At 41.2% G+C, this 17,997-nt stretch overlaps 1 protein-coding gene across 2 annotated transcripts in view; it reads right to left on the reverse strand.

Annotated features, from left to right (window-relative positions):
- Positions 1-17,997, reverse strand: part of LOC139919832 (sickle tail protein homolog) — a 52,836-nt gene that overhangs the window by 24,231 nt on the left and 10,608 nt on the right. For both annotated transcript variants that reach the window (XM_071909688.2, XM_078287515.1), the window contains exons 2-7: positions 15,810-16,008; positions 14,531-14,729; positions 12,224-12,317; positions 2,910-3,186; positions 2,032-2,305; positions 829-1,146 (exon numbers count right to left, since the gene is read on the reverse strand). In XM_071909688.2, coding sequence (XP_071765789.1) covers positions 829-1,146; positions 2,032-2,305; positions 2,910-3,186; positions 12,224-12,317; positions 14,531-14,729; positions 15,810-16,008 — 1,361 coding nt within the window. The remainder of the gene's footprint in view (positions 1-828; positions 1,147-2,031; positions 2,306-2,909; positions 3,187-12,223; positions 12,318-14,530; positions 14,730-15,809; positions 16,009-17,997) is intronic.

The raw sequence follows: 17,997 nt of genomic DNA on the forward strand, positions 1-17,997 counted from the left end.
TTGTAAATGTAACACTCACTTCTTTGCTAGTATTAAAATGTCATAGCAACATTGCAAATTCAATATTCACATCACAGTTTCACAGCGATTATAGGACAATTTTGCCTGATGTCACAAGAGTAACAAATATACAGGGTGGACAACGACGTGATTGCACAGTCTTGGTCATTTAAACGTCCACTTCAAGATCAAGAAAACCATTTCCTCCATAAAATGTACAATAATAATTGAATGCGTGGCAGGTTATGCATCTATTGTTGATGGGCAGCTGGGCTGTGGCCAGCTACCTAGGGGTTAGCTAACTTTTCTACACAACCTAGCTAAACAGCTACCAAGGGGTTAGCTAACGTTCTAACATCCTAATTAACCAGCTACCTACAGGTTACCTAACTTTCTAACATAGCCTAGTTAACCAACGATATGTTCAACACAGATGCTAACTACCTCAGAGCCTGCTGGTATGGCAGACTTCACAATTTGAATTAGAATGTGTTTTTGCTTTGTTCTTATGTCACTTCATGTGTCAATATAGGTGGAAAGCGGAGAGCCAGATATGTGAGAGATGTTCATTGCTACATTTAGATGCAGCATTTCAACCCCAAATGCCACAGTTTTGGGGCATTTTTGTAGCTCAGGTTGGCTAGCTTGAAGCTAAGCTTGCGCTTTACATTTATTGTGTTTACCACTGTGTTACCCTAGTGCAGTTTCCAAGTTATCCACCTGGAAGTATCAGTGACCATTTTGCTTACCAACCTTCTGATATGTCCTATAAAAACACAAAAATGTGGAGAATCTTAAGTGGGATGAAAAGTTGGGCTCTCAGCTCACCTTTGGGGGTCACCGGCCATCACATGACCCTGAGACAGCCTATCAGGGTGTCCGTGAGGGGAGTCCACAAAAACGGACGAGGAAGATGACGACGAACCGCTTCCTCTTGTTCGGTTCACAACCTCCACCACGGCCCCGTTACTTTCCCGCCGGAGGGACCGGCGAATTGGAGACATCCGCTCCGACGTCACCAGGCCCACCCCTCCAATGATCTGTCCGTCAATCATCCTGACTTCATTCACTCGGTGTGGGGAAGGGGGCGGGGTTTTGGTGCCCAGTGGGGGAAGTTGGCTGTCCCCGTACTTCCTGTTTTTCTGCCTGGAGGGATTAATGGATGGATTAAAAGACAGATACAGCAGACACAAAGACAGCTTACATGAAAATCAGAGCCATGAAAAATGGGTTAAGGACCAGATTGTGGTGGGTCCCCACATAACGAAAATACTAGTATGTTTTAACAAACTTGGGTCATGGGGCAAGATCAATATCTACTTAACATGGGTCCCAGGTTGAAAAAGTTTAAGAAACCCTACCCTAAACTATTACTAACAGTACCTCCAGAGGGCATGGTCCATTAGTTAAATGGACTAGAGCAGTGGTCTCCAACTGTGTGCCATCAAGAGCCATGTGTGTACTTCACTGATTAGTCCCTCCTCTCTGGTTGAAGATGTGTTAATCATAGAAATCAGCTGCTGTAGTGTTCAAATCCCCATCTTTAACTGTGCTTCTTTCTGTGATGCTGCTTGTCTTTACTGCAGCATTGAATAACACAACTAAAGCTGTAAGAAAATCAATGCTAGCAGCATCCTGGTGGATCTGTGGATGAAGTGTACCCTCGCAGTTGCAGTGGCAGCAGGTTGAATCTGGCTCACAACCTCTGTCAACCTCTCACTTTCTGATCTTTCCCGTCACCCTCCACTGCACATTATCTAATGAAGCAGAAATGTCAGAAATAATATTCCTTGCAAAAAAAATATACCTCGAAGGTATCTAAGGTCTTCAAGTCACAACTATTCTCTAAAACAAATCCCCAACTTCAGCTATGCTGTCATACTTCTCTCTGTTTACCGTCTCCCTTTTCAGCATTCAACTTCACAACATCACAGGTATGGTAAACACCTTTACCCCATAAACCACCAAGGTTTATGGGGTCCAAGGCGAAATAGATTCTGGATTGGGGTTTTAAAACAAGAGAATCTGCACCTGTGGAGAGACTGGGTTTGGTGCTCCAGGATTTCCCCGTAGGCTCCCAGGGGTTTAATGGAGGCCCGATACTGCTGGAGTCCCCCGGGAATCCCCCCACCCCCGGCATCTACCATGTCTGCGGTGAGCGAGGGAGGAGCGCTGGCCAGGGAGGAGGCGATACTGAGGCGACCTCCTCCATCCTGGAGGGAGGAGCAGTAGGAGTCGGAGTAGTGCGGTCCTCCTTCGCCCCGCACCACCAGGGCCACGCTCTTACTGCTGCCAAGGTCCTCATCTGACAGAAAGACAAGACAGATGGAGTTCAGATGGAGAAACAGACTCGAAACTACGTTGTAAACACAGCTAGAGGTTTTCCGCATTGCCTCTAAACAAGTTTTCATACATTCATTGGATTAAAAAGATGATAATGCAGGGTATCTGCAGGTTTCAAGCAAAAAAGCAAAATATAACACTTCTTTAGACCTTTTTACGCTACCCAAAAACAACCTGTTTCTGATTGAACATAGCTAATAAAAGTTTTGAAACTATAAATGGGCAGAATAAGAAAAGGAAACCACCACCAGGAAATGAAAAGTTAAGAAGTCCAACTGTTTAGTAAAGCAGACAGGATGCATAATGTACTACTAACATTTGATAGAAATGCACTCAACCCAGATAGAACCTTATAATTCCAAGCTCATGAATTATTACATTTTCGAAGATGGATATCTAATTATCCTTTTCACTGGTAATTTGGTGGATGCTTTTATTCAAAGCATCTTACAGTACCTTGAGGGCATACATTTTTTTGTACTTTTAGAAAGAATCAAACCCCTAACCCCGGCAGTGCTAGTCCTTGCTCTACCAGAATTTAACCTCCAACCGTCGACTTATCTTACCAGGCTTGACATCTCTCCTCTCCAGTATGGCGCTGCTGCTGGGGCAGAGGCTCGCCGATCGGCCCGCCCCTGACAGCCGTTCCCGCGGCAACGTGGCACTGCCCGGGTCAACTCCTCGTGAAACCCCCCCACCGTAGGCCATTCTGGAAGGAGAGGAGGGCATGGAGCGGACCATGGGTGGGGACATTGACCCCTGAAGATTGTGCAGGGTACTGCGGCTGGACGATGACAAGGTGTGGACTGGGCTGTGGCTGCCGTACAAAATCTCCTTGGATATCTGGGAATAGAGGAAAACACATTTTCATGAGTGCTGACAAGATTGAATTCAGTGGGAGTGTTAGTAGAGACTGTAGAGCCAAAAGCATTTTGGCAATAATAAATAAACTACTTTCAATAAAGTAGCCATTTTTACGCTTGCCAGAAAGTTCAGCATCTCCATATGCTAATGTGTCTAAGAGCTTGTAGTATTTTCATTAGGTCCTTAATGAACTGCCATGTCTGAAATGCCTATGGTAGTAACCTTTATAGACCAGCTGTTGCTCCTGCTGATGCTAGTTTTCAATGCAGTTGTATTAGAAGATCGATTTTTCCAATTCACATTTCTCCACAATTCAAATTGCTTGTGGAAGCGTTTGGATAGCAGGTAGCAGAAGATTCACTTCAAGTTCTCAAGTGTATTTTACAAAATTAGATTGTTTGATTTAGGTTTTGCATTTTGTCTGTTGGACTTCTTTGTTCTAGGGTGGAATTAATCTTTTGTTGAGGATGTAATCTTAGTTTAGTAGGCCTTGCTAAAATAGCTACTAGTATTAGTTGTTAAGTTGTAGTAAGCTATTATTGGTGATTTTATTTTATTTTTCAATGTTATGTTAGGGTTAGGGTTAGCTTTTCAAAAATGTGGTGACTACTGTTTTATGTTTTGTTTGCTAGTGTTCAGCTTCGTTAGCGTCAGCTGTAGCTGGTCACCATTGTTGGCTGTCTTGGCTTTCTAGCCAAGATGCTCGCAGCTAGCAAGCAAGGCACTAGCGCTACACTAGCTTTCACTTGTTAATACAGTCTTACTATGGAATGACTTCTAGATACCTGGAACCTCGAACCCTAGAAACATCGGCATATTCTTAATATCTTATTACCAGGTTTTGTTTGCAGTATTTTTATATTTCACTTCATCTCTGAAGAAGGCTCAAGACTCTCAAGAATTCTGTAGCTGATTCAGTATGGATGGAGCACGTCAGCATTCATTTACGTGAATGAGAATAAGTAACCATGGTTCTGAGTTATCTATCCAGCTTTGAATTATCATGCTATTGCTATACAACTTAAAGACATGTCAAATTTGTCTCAACACCCTAAAATACCTCCGTGGATATCTGGAAAGTGGAAAAAAGCTAAGTTTGTTTGTTGATGTACAAGGGCACTGTGATAGGAAATATACTTTTTAATGCACTTGTTTTTCCCCTCCAAAGGTTTTATAGTCCCAACAGACTTCTAATTTGAAAACACTGCTTTGTTTGACTGTTAGACAAAGCTATTTGGATTGAAACATGAAAAACTATGCCAGCTGGGGCAAAAGGGTCTGTTGTGATCAGATTTCTACCAGGTCCGCATGAGAGAGGAGAAAAAAAAAACCCACACGATAACAAAGGTTGAATGCTCTCAGAGGCTAAACAAACCCCTGACTGGAAAGCCTGCCTTTAAAGAAAAGCCCTGCGTAGGCGTGCAGGTGTGTGTTTGTGTGTGAAAGCTGTGTGTGCAAGGGCCTTGCACTGTGGCAATAACTCCAAGCGTCAACATGCTCTCATAAAGACAATGAATCCACGTTTGTGAAATCAGTATTCACTTCACAAGAGCAAGTTTTTTTTTACCACACTGTCACACAAAAACAACCAAGGCAATTTTGCATGATAAATCAGATTGATTCCTCTCCAATAGCCAAGAAGGCTGTTGATCTGTGAAACATGCAGATCTATTGAGCTCATCCACAGTTCAGTGGTTACAGGCTCAGACTGCCAGTGTTATCACAGAGTATATACCACCACTCCAAACCTCATATCTCCTGTCTCAGGCTTCTTTCTCTCTCTCTCCTACTCAAAGCAACAGCACTGCACAAATGTGACTGAACTGCACAGGATGATAAGAGTCTACATGTATTTGGCACTCATTCTTCATAGGCCCCCCATAGATTCAAGCTTAACTGGAGAGACACACTGTAACTCTGTATGCTCTGCAGCGCTCCTGTTTCTGCAGAAAATTCTGCCGCAAATCCCACAAACTCTGCTAATAATTTCCCATGAACTCACATTGTGTCGAAAAGTGATATTAGCTCTCCAAAACTATAAAATGTCAGCCACATACAGTACTAATTTGTTTCTAATTTCTCCTTAAGTTTCTCCTAAGTAAGGTTTTCCTGGTCCTCCAGCATAGAAATGTCTGCAGAAATTTCAACCAAATTTTAGTTTCACAGAGCCTGCTTCCAGAGCTTTGATATAGTGTTTACTATCATCATAAAATCTTTACTTCATCAATAGGTAGGGTTGCATAATTAATCGTAGATAATCATGAATAATGTATATCGTATATTGTATATTGTGATTTTAAGCTTCCACAATTAGGCTAATAATTATGCAATTTGGTCATATTGAAGTGTTTGTTATATTTTCAATTCTCCCTGAAAGCCCAGGTGTGGTGTATCAAAAGCTTCTATTATGCCTGACCAATCATAAGCTTTGAATGTGCAAGTGACCGAAACCAAAGTTAAGATGGAGAAGCAGACAGAGAAATCTTCCATAGAGCATCTTGGCAAAATGAATGAGCAAAGTGGAAAAGATCGTATCAAAGTTAGAGAGGAAAATCCTGAAAATCTGTTCCTAAAAGTGGATCATCGCCTGGTAGATTCTATGCAAAGACTCCCTTAGGGTTGTAGCTGCGCCAAAAACAATAAAGTAGTAATTATTTATAATCTGAATTTTGTAAATAAGGACCACAATAAGAGTAAGACAGTAACAGTGAAAGCAAGACTTTGTAGCTGCTGCTACTGCGAAATACTGCACTGAAAAAAGTGAGAAAGTAAAAATATATTAAGGTGAAAAAGTGTGATAAAATAATTTTTGTGATCACGACATTTAGCAAAATAATCAGGGTTTTTGCCCTAATCGTGCAGCCCTACTGTCTACAACTCTCCAGAAGAGAGGAATTTTCTGCTGCACATTCAACAAAACTGCAAGTTTACCTTGCCTGATCGTGTGCCTTGGTATATTTGGTATTTTCTCCACTCCAGCAAAGTGTCCTCAGATGCTCTCTTGCGCTCCCTCTTGCCAATACGTCATCAACCTTCTCTGATGTTCTCATAGGCTTCCACTCAAAATGCTGGCAAAGTTGCGATCACTTGTTTTTCCCCCTCATTTCTCTGACTTATAAACATATTCAGTAATGCTGTAGCTGTGCAGATGGGAGGTGTAGGGTAACTTGTGTGAGCGGGCGGGTGACACCGTTCAAGTTCATCTCTTTGTTCCAAAAGGGCGTTGATTTCTAAACTTGCATAAAGCTGGCATGTCATAACACATAAACCGCCTGGCGTTTGAATATTCAACACAAAATAAACCCCCCTGCAGTATTACGCCCAGACCAGTTACACAAGGAGAGCGAGCCATCAATCAAAAGATTGCTCCAGCACAAATTGAGTTGACACAGATTCCCCACAACAACAAAATCTCCTTACAAGCCTGACTCAGTTATGACGAGCTTTCACTTCGGCTTTAAAGCAATATTTCTCTTTTAGCACGCACGCCTCCATGGAAGTTCAGGAGCACTACTAAAAACTTCTAACATAAGTTCATAAATTAAATATTACCTATTTTGTAAATGAAAAAGGGACGACCTGAGGAGTTTAGGCTGCTAATTCTGTATCATCAGTTTTTGACCTTCCTTTTTGCCTTGCTTTTATATTTTTCACTTGCTTTCGTTGTAGATCGTTTCTATTCTTGTATTCTTTGTAAAGAGCTTTGTAACTGTGTATATAATTAAAGATTACCATTGGTAGCAGTAATAGTGAAGGTAGTAGTTCCAAGTGGCCAGTTTTGACAAGAATAGAATAGGATAGAATAGAATAGAATAGAATAGAATAGAACAGAATAGAACAGAATCAAATCTATAAAGCTAAAAAGGGCTAAGTTAACACCTTATATAAGAACTCATTCCTATGTATTCTGAATGCATGGCAACTTAATTAAATTAATAATTGTCTATGGGTGCCCCATTGTCTCATATCTCATTAGTCACCCACACCCTACTGCACAGAGCAAATAAAAGGCTCAGAGGTGTGTTATGGGAATATATATACAGTATATATTCATTTTAGGCAGATTTGATCTTACATTTGAACTTCACAGAACTGCAGAGCAACCATGACTAAGCATAATTATTTCCCCCAAACTGTCAAGGGTGCAGCTCACTGGATTTCGAAGGGAATCAGGATTTGTACAGGAATCCTTCATCTCATCGGTCTTGGAATACAGCCATTTTTTTTTGCAAACACACAGCTATCTGTCTATGGAAAACAACATGGGGGCAATGAACGGACGGCAGCAGTCAGGTTAAACCATGATGTGCATTCCACTAGACTAATTAGACATAGGACTATCTGCAAGTCATGCCATACTGTCCATGTGTGTGAGAAAGAGCGAGAGATAAACCAAAGGCAACGGACAGTGAAAGCAAGACATCGTGTGCGAGCCAATTGTCTGTCGAACTCTTATCTCTCACACTTGTGGAAATAGAAGAGCTTCTTGGGGTTTCATGCCAAAATCTGTCACAATCGGACTCCCTCACTGACAACCTCCCTAAATAATCCCAGTAATTGGCAACACGAGGACAGCGTGAAATTCAGCATTATATAAACATCTCAAAGCCCATGTATGCCATGTACAAGCATGTTATCAGAACACGCCTGAGGAAACGAAGCATGGACTTTGTCACGCTGGATCTCACACCCATCAGCAACTCAAAGACCAAGGGTGGCTGAGCATTTTATCATCTGACAGGCTGTCTGGTTTTCAGGTCTCTTACAAAGCCCCCTCTCTCCAAACATTTAAAACATATAGTGGTTCTCCGTGTGATGAAGAGAAGACGACTTTATAGGCCAATTTACAGCTGGTTATTGTCTTTCATGATCAGGGTAAGGACTACCATTCCTTTATTTGTCCGTCATGTCATGTCACGTTAAGACACCGCTGATCAGATTTTGACAAAATTAGGAGGAATAATGCATCTCACCCTAGCATTTTGGCGGCACTCAGTAGAATGCATACCAACACTATGTAATTGTCAAGATATGCCAGTTCCACCAAAAGTTAATCATTTCTTCCATGTCCCATTAACAACTTGTTTCACATGCACACATATTTATGACTGGACCTGAAATGGGACATGAGATCTGCCTGTTCAAATTCTTGCCACTTTTAAGCATTTTAGCTGATTATTGCAACACCACATGGCCAATCAGCTCTATATCAGTTCATTGGCCATTAGAGGTGCCCCTCTACCACTGGACCAAGTTTTGGAAAAATTGGCAGGGCGTTTATGTCTAAACTGTATATTTTGATTGGGCCAATAATGGAGGCTTTGACTCTTCTTCTGTCTACTGATAGGCCACACAGTATCTCAGACACTGCTGATCTGAGTTTGAGAAAATATGGGAATGATGCATCTCACCACTGCGTTGCAAATTATCAAAATTACACTGATTGGCTTGAGGGAGCGCTATAATTACAGGGCAAATTACAGATTACAGGTGTATTTGTTGCTGATTGGCCCAGAGGGGACTGCATCATTCATGACATGTTTACTGTTGACTTGTTGGAATCTGTCTTTAGTCATATCCCTCCAAGATACACAGACTGCCGCCTACACTTGTGTATTTGTTCAGAGAGGTCATCACAGGGTCGTCTGCAGTGCAGAGCCCCTTGGAGCAGTTTGGGATTTAGTGCCTTGCTCAAGGGCTTTTCCGCTGTGATGATGTGGACATGTAATACTAGTCCCTGTTAGAGATGCCAGCTCACAGCCGGAATCCTCACAATTTGTTGAGAGAGAACACATTCTTTCTTTAGGTGTTTAAAAGCACAATATTTTTTCCTATTGGAGTTTGATTCTTCTTGTCATATCCATTTAAACGCACCAAAGGACAAGAGCTACTATAGGTTGGGGGAAAGGACATACAGGATACAGGCTGATGCAGAATGCATAGGACAGGAAGAACTGAAGAGCATAAGTAATATTGTGTAGTCCTAAAGAGGAGAGCACTTGTCTTATTGATTACATCTGGTGAGCAAGACATGCAGCTGCATATTTTACAACCGTTTCACTGCCTTTCGATTTTCAAATCTCTGCACGAGTACATTTCCACAGCCGATTAACGGTGCAGTATTTACCCACGGAATTTGTTTCGCTTGTCTTTTCCTTTTAAATGCATGAAGGGACAAGAACAAGACCAGACTGGGGGCACAGATGCGGAATCGGAAAGATGAGAGAAGGTAAAGGAAGAGGAAGGAAAAGAAAAATGGGCCCAATTTTAAAATTCCATACTTTTCCAGACCTCAATTTTTAAGACATCGCAGATTGAAAATATTTTAAAGCTTTGACTCTAAGGTATATATTATATTACTGATACGTACTGGTGTACACAGATTCTCTAACGGGAAAACTATTCACAATTTCCTGGATCTTTTCAAAACCGATTTTTTGTTTTTCCATACCTCCATAGACCTTGGAAATGGTGAAAATATTTTTTTCTATACTTATCTATATGTTCCAGACCTGTGTAGAAACCCTGAAGACAAAGAAAAGCAGAGCTGGAGGGATTAATTCCCTCAAGGGACAGCGATTTATCCCAAAGAAGAGAAGGGGAAGAGGAGAAGACCGGTCTTAATGCGTTAAAACTGCCGATCAAACCTGGGAGACGCTCCAGGAAGCAGGATTACACAGTTAGCCATGGAACTGTGGAAGAAAGGTGGCTGCATTTTGATGTTTTGGACTTGGAATCTGCAATGCTAAACTTGTATATTCAGTCACTGAACGTTAACCAGTTCCATATTTGATGATCACTAATTTATGGACAAAAAAATTTGTATCAGAGTTTTAAAGTACCGTATTTCCTCTAATATTGGCCCGGGCCTTTATTTACCTCAACTGCAGAGGGTACCAGGCCTTTATTGGAAGCAGGCTTATATTAGAGACAGGCCTTTATTTCTAATTCCCTCTGTTTGATAAGTATATTTGCTCATATTTTAGTATGAAGCTTCCTTGTTTTCTGATCTGCTTCTGTTGGAGTACGTTAGGTAGACATTTTTTTGTTACTGCAATGCGTTACCGATAATTACGGTAATCGACGACGGCATGCTCCAGAGACTTCCGCCGGCCGAGCCATCTTGTGGCACTTGTACGTTACTACAAACTACAGTTACATTATATAACAGGCACCAGGAGTTTACCGGTATCCACCATTGTTTTTTCCTTCGTTTTTTCCCCCAGCCTGTATTTGAGGCCGGCCTTTATTTGTTCGTGTCGACCACGGCTTTTAATTGACTACCGGCCACTATTAGAGGAAATACGGTATGTGACTAAAGTAAAGAGGTGACACTGCAGAAGAGGGATGAGATGAGAAAACTCCACAGGGGGATTGGCCAGGATCACTGAAGATCACCCTGTGTGTGTGTGTATGTGCGTGTGTGTGTGTGCCTGCATGTTTGCAAGTCTACACATGTGAGGGTGATGTGTATGAAAGTGCACGGCTGTGGTATGTCTACATTTGAATTTGTGCGGGTCTGCAAAGCCTGCACGTAGCTACATGTGTGTGTGTGTGTGTGTGTGTGTGTGTGTGTGTGTATCTCACCCCATCCTGTGATCTCTATCAGCAGAGCAGGAGCTTAGGAGGCTTGGTACTCCACAATACCAGAGATCCTTACGCTACTAGCCTTTTATCCTCTATACGCTGTATCAGAGATTTACAAAAGACCGAGCGAGAAAGAGCCGGACCTCTGATAAGAACCGGCTTTAGGTTTCCTTAAGGCACAGCTGAAGAGGCAAAACAAAGTCAACAGAGGATGGAGAGAGAGTGGGAGGGAGTGATAAAGAGGGACAGCAACACCTGGGGACCTCCAGGGATTTATAAGCAGAAATCATCAGCGATCTTAATCCCATGTCTGTAAATAAAGTAAAGTAAAAATTCTGGCACAAATTTCCCGCCGCATTTTGGTCTCCTGATAATATTAATCCCATTTCAATCAAAGTCTGTGATTTCAGCTATAATTTGTTTTTGCCGCAATTTTTCTTCTTCTAGACGTGCAATTTCTCTCTTCCTCCTGTCATTAAAAATGTTAAAACTAAATGGAATATTGCTTTTAAGTTTTGCTTTGCTAAATCAGGAAATTACGAAGTTTTGATCTTGACAAACTGTATCCGGGGCACTGGTGATTTCAGCAAATTTCATTACCCTGTGTGAATGTGTTTCATAAAACACAGTTGGGGGGTGATTCATTAATTAGGATACCACATAATACTAATCCTGCGCAAATAGGGCTTAGTAATAGAATAGAAGGAGCAGTAGGAGGAGAGCGAGAGAGCATGGAAACAAGCCTCCGTGGCCTTTTTGTGAACTTGTTGTCATTGTTAATGCCTGTGAGCTGTGGAACAAGCACCTCTGAAAGTCTTACGGTCTCCTAGCGACAGACCAAGATCTAGATGTTTGCCCTTGTAAAGCTCCTCATCTGAGGCCTAATCTGATTTTATCATGTTCAACTTCCAGTTTCATGTTTTTAAAGTTGCAGCCTGGCCGCTGGAATTCATTTCAGTGTAGATGAAACATCGCTGTTAACAGTTGCAATACATGACGAGGCAACAGTAGACATGTCATCCCTCATGGGCCAAAATGCAACAGAACATCATGAGGGTTTCATCAAAGTTTCATCAAAATCTGCCATGTCACACGCACTTGTAACAAAAACGGAAATTCATCCATTGTCACCCCTAGAGTTTGACTGATATGGGTTTTTGAAGGCCGATACCAATATTTATGGATTGAGACATTCAATATCTATACATTTGGCCATTTGCATGCCATACTTGTGTAGAATTAGATCAAAATATCACATTAGAATCAGTTCAGGTTAAGGACTATATGCTTTTCTCACAATACGATTCGATATGCGATGTGGGGTTCTTTCTTTATGTTTATTTCTGAGCCACAAATCTTTCTAGCGATGGCATTGGCTTGCTAGAATGTAAACAACAATGTAAAAATGAGAGCGTATGAGGCGACTCACCCTTCCCTCTGTGTTGGCCGGCCGGGCGTGGCGGTTGAAAACATGCGCCGGGTCTTTATGGTAAACCTTCAGACAAGAGTGGGAGGTGATGTTTCTAGAAGAAGAAAAAAACACACACACACAACACTAATAGTTTAATATTTACTGCTAGTTTAATATCTAAAAGAAGTGAATTAGAGGTTACAATATGTTTTTGAAGGCCGATATCATTATTTTTGGATTGAAGCTGCCACTATTTTGCCATTATTTTGTGCTGCTGATATTCAGTATCAAAAAAATTCAGAAAAATTCCAAGTATTGAGTGTTTCCCCCAGAATTTTATTTTTGTCAGGGTGGTAAAGCCTCTGAAACAGCTTTTAGACCATCATCTCATACTCTTTTATTCCTCTCATTGTTATATATTGCATATATATGGATATTTTTTTAATTTTCACAATTCTCCATCATTTTCACAATGCACAAATCTCACATTGCCTTTCTGTCTGTAGTTGTGCTGCTACAGATGCTACTGCTGCTATTTTACATCCTGTTAATGCTGAAATTCAAACATTTTTGTATATTTTCATTCATGCATTTCTACTTATTTTGACTGTGCTGAAATTGTCAGTTGTGTGTGTTGACAGCACTTGAAGAATTCAGATTCAGTTTTGAGTAGTGCGTTGTTTCCTGATTCATGTAAAATTGTTCAAATCAGTCAAGTAATAACAAGATGAATCTGATACATATCAGGCCAAGCAGCCACTGATAATGTTAATAATAACTTAATAGTTGTTGTCCCACTATATGGGTTGAAAAGACAATAAAACTTGTTAGTGTAATAAATTCCCAGATAATTTAATAACATCATGTTTTTACACTGGGGATTTGACAATTTTTAACTGATGATGTAATAATAATATTGACATTTTTAGGAAATTTTTACATTATTAGTCAATGTATGTTGTCCTTACTCCAAAGGTCTAAAACTGGCTCTCACAAGGACACACAAACACACACACACACACACACACACACACACAAACACCAATCAACTAACGCAAAACACACCATCCTCTCCCAGACGATTACAAACATGCCTCCCCCTAACCAACCACAAACATACACTACATACTACACACACACACACACACACACACACACACACACACACACACACACTGTCAGACAGGGGCCTCCTCCCTTGTTGGGCTGAACAATAGCAGATTTAACGGCTGCATAAAGGCAGTGAATGAGCAGGAGGCAGAAGACAGACACTCAAGACACACTTCACTGACACTCAACTGGCCGTGTGTGTGTGTATGTGTGTAAGGGTGTGTGTGTGTGTGTGTGTGTGTGTGTGTGTGTGTGAGTGACAGCCCACGGTACAGAGTGTGACACCGCCTCCGGGCCGCTGTCGAGGCCGGGCCACATTAAGAATTTGGACCGAAGCATATAGTTTGTGCTTTTTTAGATTTGGACGTGGCCTTGTTGCTCCAACCTTTTAACCCTGCCACAGCCTGTTCCACTATCTGCCTACACTCATTGTCTCATTTCTTTTTTTCCATTTTTGTGCTTTTACATTTTGCTCGCTATTTAATGGTTTAAATTGCTGTTTTTAGATTTATTGTAAAGTGTTTGTGACGATGTGCAAAGTCATTCTAGAGAAAATATGGAGAAAACTCTTCCTATGTCTACTATATAAAGATAACTTAAAATGAATTCTAAGTAGAAGCGGTTTATGAATGTTTGTGACTTGTTATTTATCAGAGGTTGCAAGAGGAGACAACCTTTTAATTTCAATGGGACAACCTGATAGATAACTAGTCATAAACATTCATAAGACACATGCGTTACTGAAAACACACTTGCACCGAGGATTTTTTACTCTAATTGGCAGATTGTTTTTTAAACATGATTTTTTATGATGATTAGAGCATTCCATAATTTCAGGCTATCTACAGCCAAATTTAAGACTTTTTAACACTTTTTTAATGCTACCTGGAATTGAATTTAAGACTAATTTAAAAACTGAAATAAAGAAAGAAACATCCGTTTCTGATTGAACATAGCTAATGAAAGTTCTGAAACTTTAGGGCAGTTCTGGGCAGAATAGCAAAAAGAAAAAGGACACCAGGAAATTAAATGTTTAGGGACATGATGTCCAACATGTTCGGCATATTGTATTAATCCTGTCCTGTATTAATTCATTAATGAAGAGTGGGCATGCATGTGGGTGCTGGTCCTGTTCACATCTTTCGGTGAAACGGCACAATTCAAAGTATTTCTCTTATTTCATCTATTTTACTTTCCAACTTTGCATTTTCACACCTGATGTCCTCCAGATCGTAGTAGACATTGCGGCTGGTGTCTTTGATGTAGATGGCCACGTTGGGCGACTGCAGCATCTTCATGGAGAGCTGGTGGGGGAAGGCGCTGACAAACAGAGCCCTCAGAGCCTCCTGGCCCGTGATCTCAGCAGGCATCCGGACCTGCTTGGTCTCGTCACCATACTGCAGGTACAGCACTCCTGGTGGAGGACAGGGAGGCACCAGCCACCTTAGTCTTTATGTGATGACAACATAGACACCAAAATCATGCATGTGCCCCCAGTATCCTTGGTCCCAGTGCTCCATGTTAACACTTTAGCGTACACTGTGTTGAGTGACAGTAGGCTGGTATTTTCTAAAAAGTGAGAAAAAACTTGTAGCAGCTCTAAAGCTAAATGGTGAAGTAATGTAAAATGATATTCAGTCTGGCAGTACTGTGTAGGAAATAACAGGAAATTTGATATGAAAATAAGGTGCTGTTTTGAACTAGCAGGACTACTTTTCCTCTTTGCATAGGCAGTGGGTGACAGGAGACTGTGTACAGCTAAAAATGAATTTGTGGTCGCTCACCTGACACAGTTCCAAAAATAAACCTGGCTACATCAGATATATTGAGTGAAGGATATCTCATTTTTAAAATGTATGAATCTGCAGACCAAAATCTAAAAACCAAAAAACAACTTTTTTTTTATTAGTAAAAGGTCAGATATATAATATAGATGGACAAAAAGAATGAGATGATGGGTGTCTAATACAAAGTTGCATGTCTTGGATGAAGGTGGTGTGTGTGTTTGTGTGTACCCTTGCGTATGGGTGGGTGTGTGTGTGCTTGCGTGAGCGTAAAAGTGGGATTTCCGTCATAATCCTATTGATAGTTTATGTCTATGTCTGCAGATTACAGCAATGTGCTTTTGAAGATCCTTAGTAAGATCCTGTTGCAAGGTATGCAGATGTAAACATTGATTATCTGAAGTAGGGCTTAAGAGGAACAAGCTATTCACCAATTCTAATGCTTTGGAACGCAACATGTGTTCAACTCTACAACTGTAAGTCTATGTAAAGCCAACGTTGCAGCTACACTACATGTGTCTAACTCCTGGGTCTCCATTGTAAGTCTATGTAGATTCTTGGTGTAATTTTAGAGTTTTGGTCAGATTTTACAGCTCTTTGTCTGATGCTGGATAGGCGGTGCAGGTTCTGGTTTTCTGGGATTATAGCACTAATCCAACTCCATATATCATTGCATTTGGATGCGTGTGAGTGTGTGTGTGACGACCTACCGAGTCGATCTCTCGTCTGGCTGCTAGACCGGACCACGGGCAGACTTGCTCGGGCTTTACAGCCCCTGGTAAAGGGGGCCGTAGGGGGCAGCACTTCTCCCTCGGACATGGTCTCCACAGCCAGGGGGTCCTGCTGCTCTGCCAGGCCCAGGACGCCTGCACCGGGAGGGGGGCTTGGAGAGGGCCGAGCGCTCCTCACCTGGAGGGGCGGGATGGAAAATGAGTAGGTTCTACGAAAACGTGATTATATGGGATTCTTGTCCTGTGAATTTGAATGGATACTATTTGGTTAGCACTGTTGCTCTTTGTACGATCTATTGTGTTATGGTTCTCTGTTGCGCTGATGTTTGTATGAAAACGGGGAGAGGATTATGGATTGGTCTCCATCCATTCATTTGTCTGTCAATTGCACGATATCTCAGATGTGATGTTGATGAAACTAGGGAGAATGACGCATCTCACCACTGTGTTCTGGCATTTTTTAAAAGTGCACCTATTGGCTTCTGATTGGCCCAGAATGAGATGGCATCACTCATGAGGGATGACATGTCTACTGTTGCCTAGTTATGTATTGCAACTGTTAACAGCGATGTTTCATCTATACGGAAATGAATTCCAGCGGCCAGGCTGGAGCTTTAAAAACATGAAACTGAAACTTGAACATGATAAAATCAGATTAGGCCTCAGATGAGGAGCTTTACAAGGGCAAACATCTAGATCTTGGTCTGTCGCTAGGAGACCGTAAGACTTTCAGAGGTGCTTGTTCCACAGCTCACAGGCATTAACAATGACAACAAGTTCACAAAAAGGCCACGAAGGCTCAGCGTTTCTCATATTTGTGACAGTCCACTACAATGTCAGACGCAATCACTTTAAATAGATTTCCCAGACTGACACAATAACACAACAGCACTGCTTCGCCCATCGGCCTGCCACCACCACTGCTGAAAGCTGTCATATGGACAGGAATGTAACAAGGCATTTTGCATGGTTGTTGTCAAATATGACTTACCACATACACATTCATATACAATACTGTGCAAAAGTCAGAGACTACCCTTTGTTTATTAAATTTCCAGTCAATCAGCTATTCAGTACAGATTATTTATTTTTTGGTGTCAAACAATAATGCAGGAAACATATATTTAACAGAGAATTACACAAAAGCCTCCAACACTACGCATAATATCAAATCTATCAGTATTTAATTTGTCCACTCTTTACTTTTGTGCACCCTACTGCCACTTTAACTCTTCACAAACACACCTTAGCTGCCTGGCACATTTCTTTCTCATGTGCATCTAAAATGGCTAAAGGCGATATGTCTGATGAGATTAGATATAAGACAATACACTTGCATAAGGAAGGTGAAAGTCAAAGGAAAATAAGTGGAAAAAAATGAGTTTCCACAACTGGAGTTCAAAAAATTATTGCTAGATGTAGCGAAAATGGGACTCCTAACAACCATCAGATCACCATCAGATAGACAGTACTTAAAGCTTTCATCTTTGAGAGATAGGAAAAAATCAAGCTCCACTCTTGCTTCAGATCTGAAAAAGTCTCCCAAAAAGAATGGAAGCTGTAATAAAGGCAAAGGGTGGACACACTAAATACTGGAAAAAATTTACTTAATGGCCGCTTTGACTGGAAATTAAATCAAACAAAAGGGTGGTCTCTGACTTTTGCACGGTACTCTAAATCAATATATGCAATCCATACTGTTTAAAAAAATAACCAGAAACTTAACATTGAAGCTAACATTGTACAATATAAACCAGTGAAAACTACCTTAGTGCCACTTTCACTGTAATGATAACCAAAATGTCACAACTGCTTCGATATGAAGATTGACTCAATTCAATGTCCTCTGCAAGCTGAAATTCCATGTCAACGTCACCTCTGAAAAGTTCAATGTGGCACGAGAACTGGAATAGTTAACAGAAGAAGAAGGAGGAGGAGGACTGGAACAGAGGCAAAGATCATCTTCCCTGAACAGAAAATTCACCACTCACAGAACGATATCCAGTCAAATTTTTCGTCAAAATTTGAGCAGTGGAATTCAGTCTAATGCAAACTTATCCTCACTTGCCAGGCTGTGAAGGAATAGAATAGAAGGAATCGAAGAGATGGTTTGAAAATAACAGTCAAACTCCCTCACCAGGCCTGTGCCAAACATGCCGTCACCTGT

The sequence above is a fragment of the Centroberyx gerrardi genome, chromosome 13, assembly GCF_048128805.1.
Source record: "Centroberyx gerrardi isolate f3 chromosome 13, fCenGer3.hap1.cur.20231027, whole genome shotgun sequence".
Lineage (NCBI taxonomy): Eukaryota > Metazoa > Chordata > Actinopteri > Beryciformes > Berycidae > Centroberyx > Centroberyx gerrardi.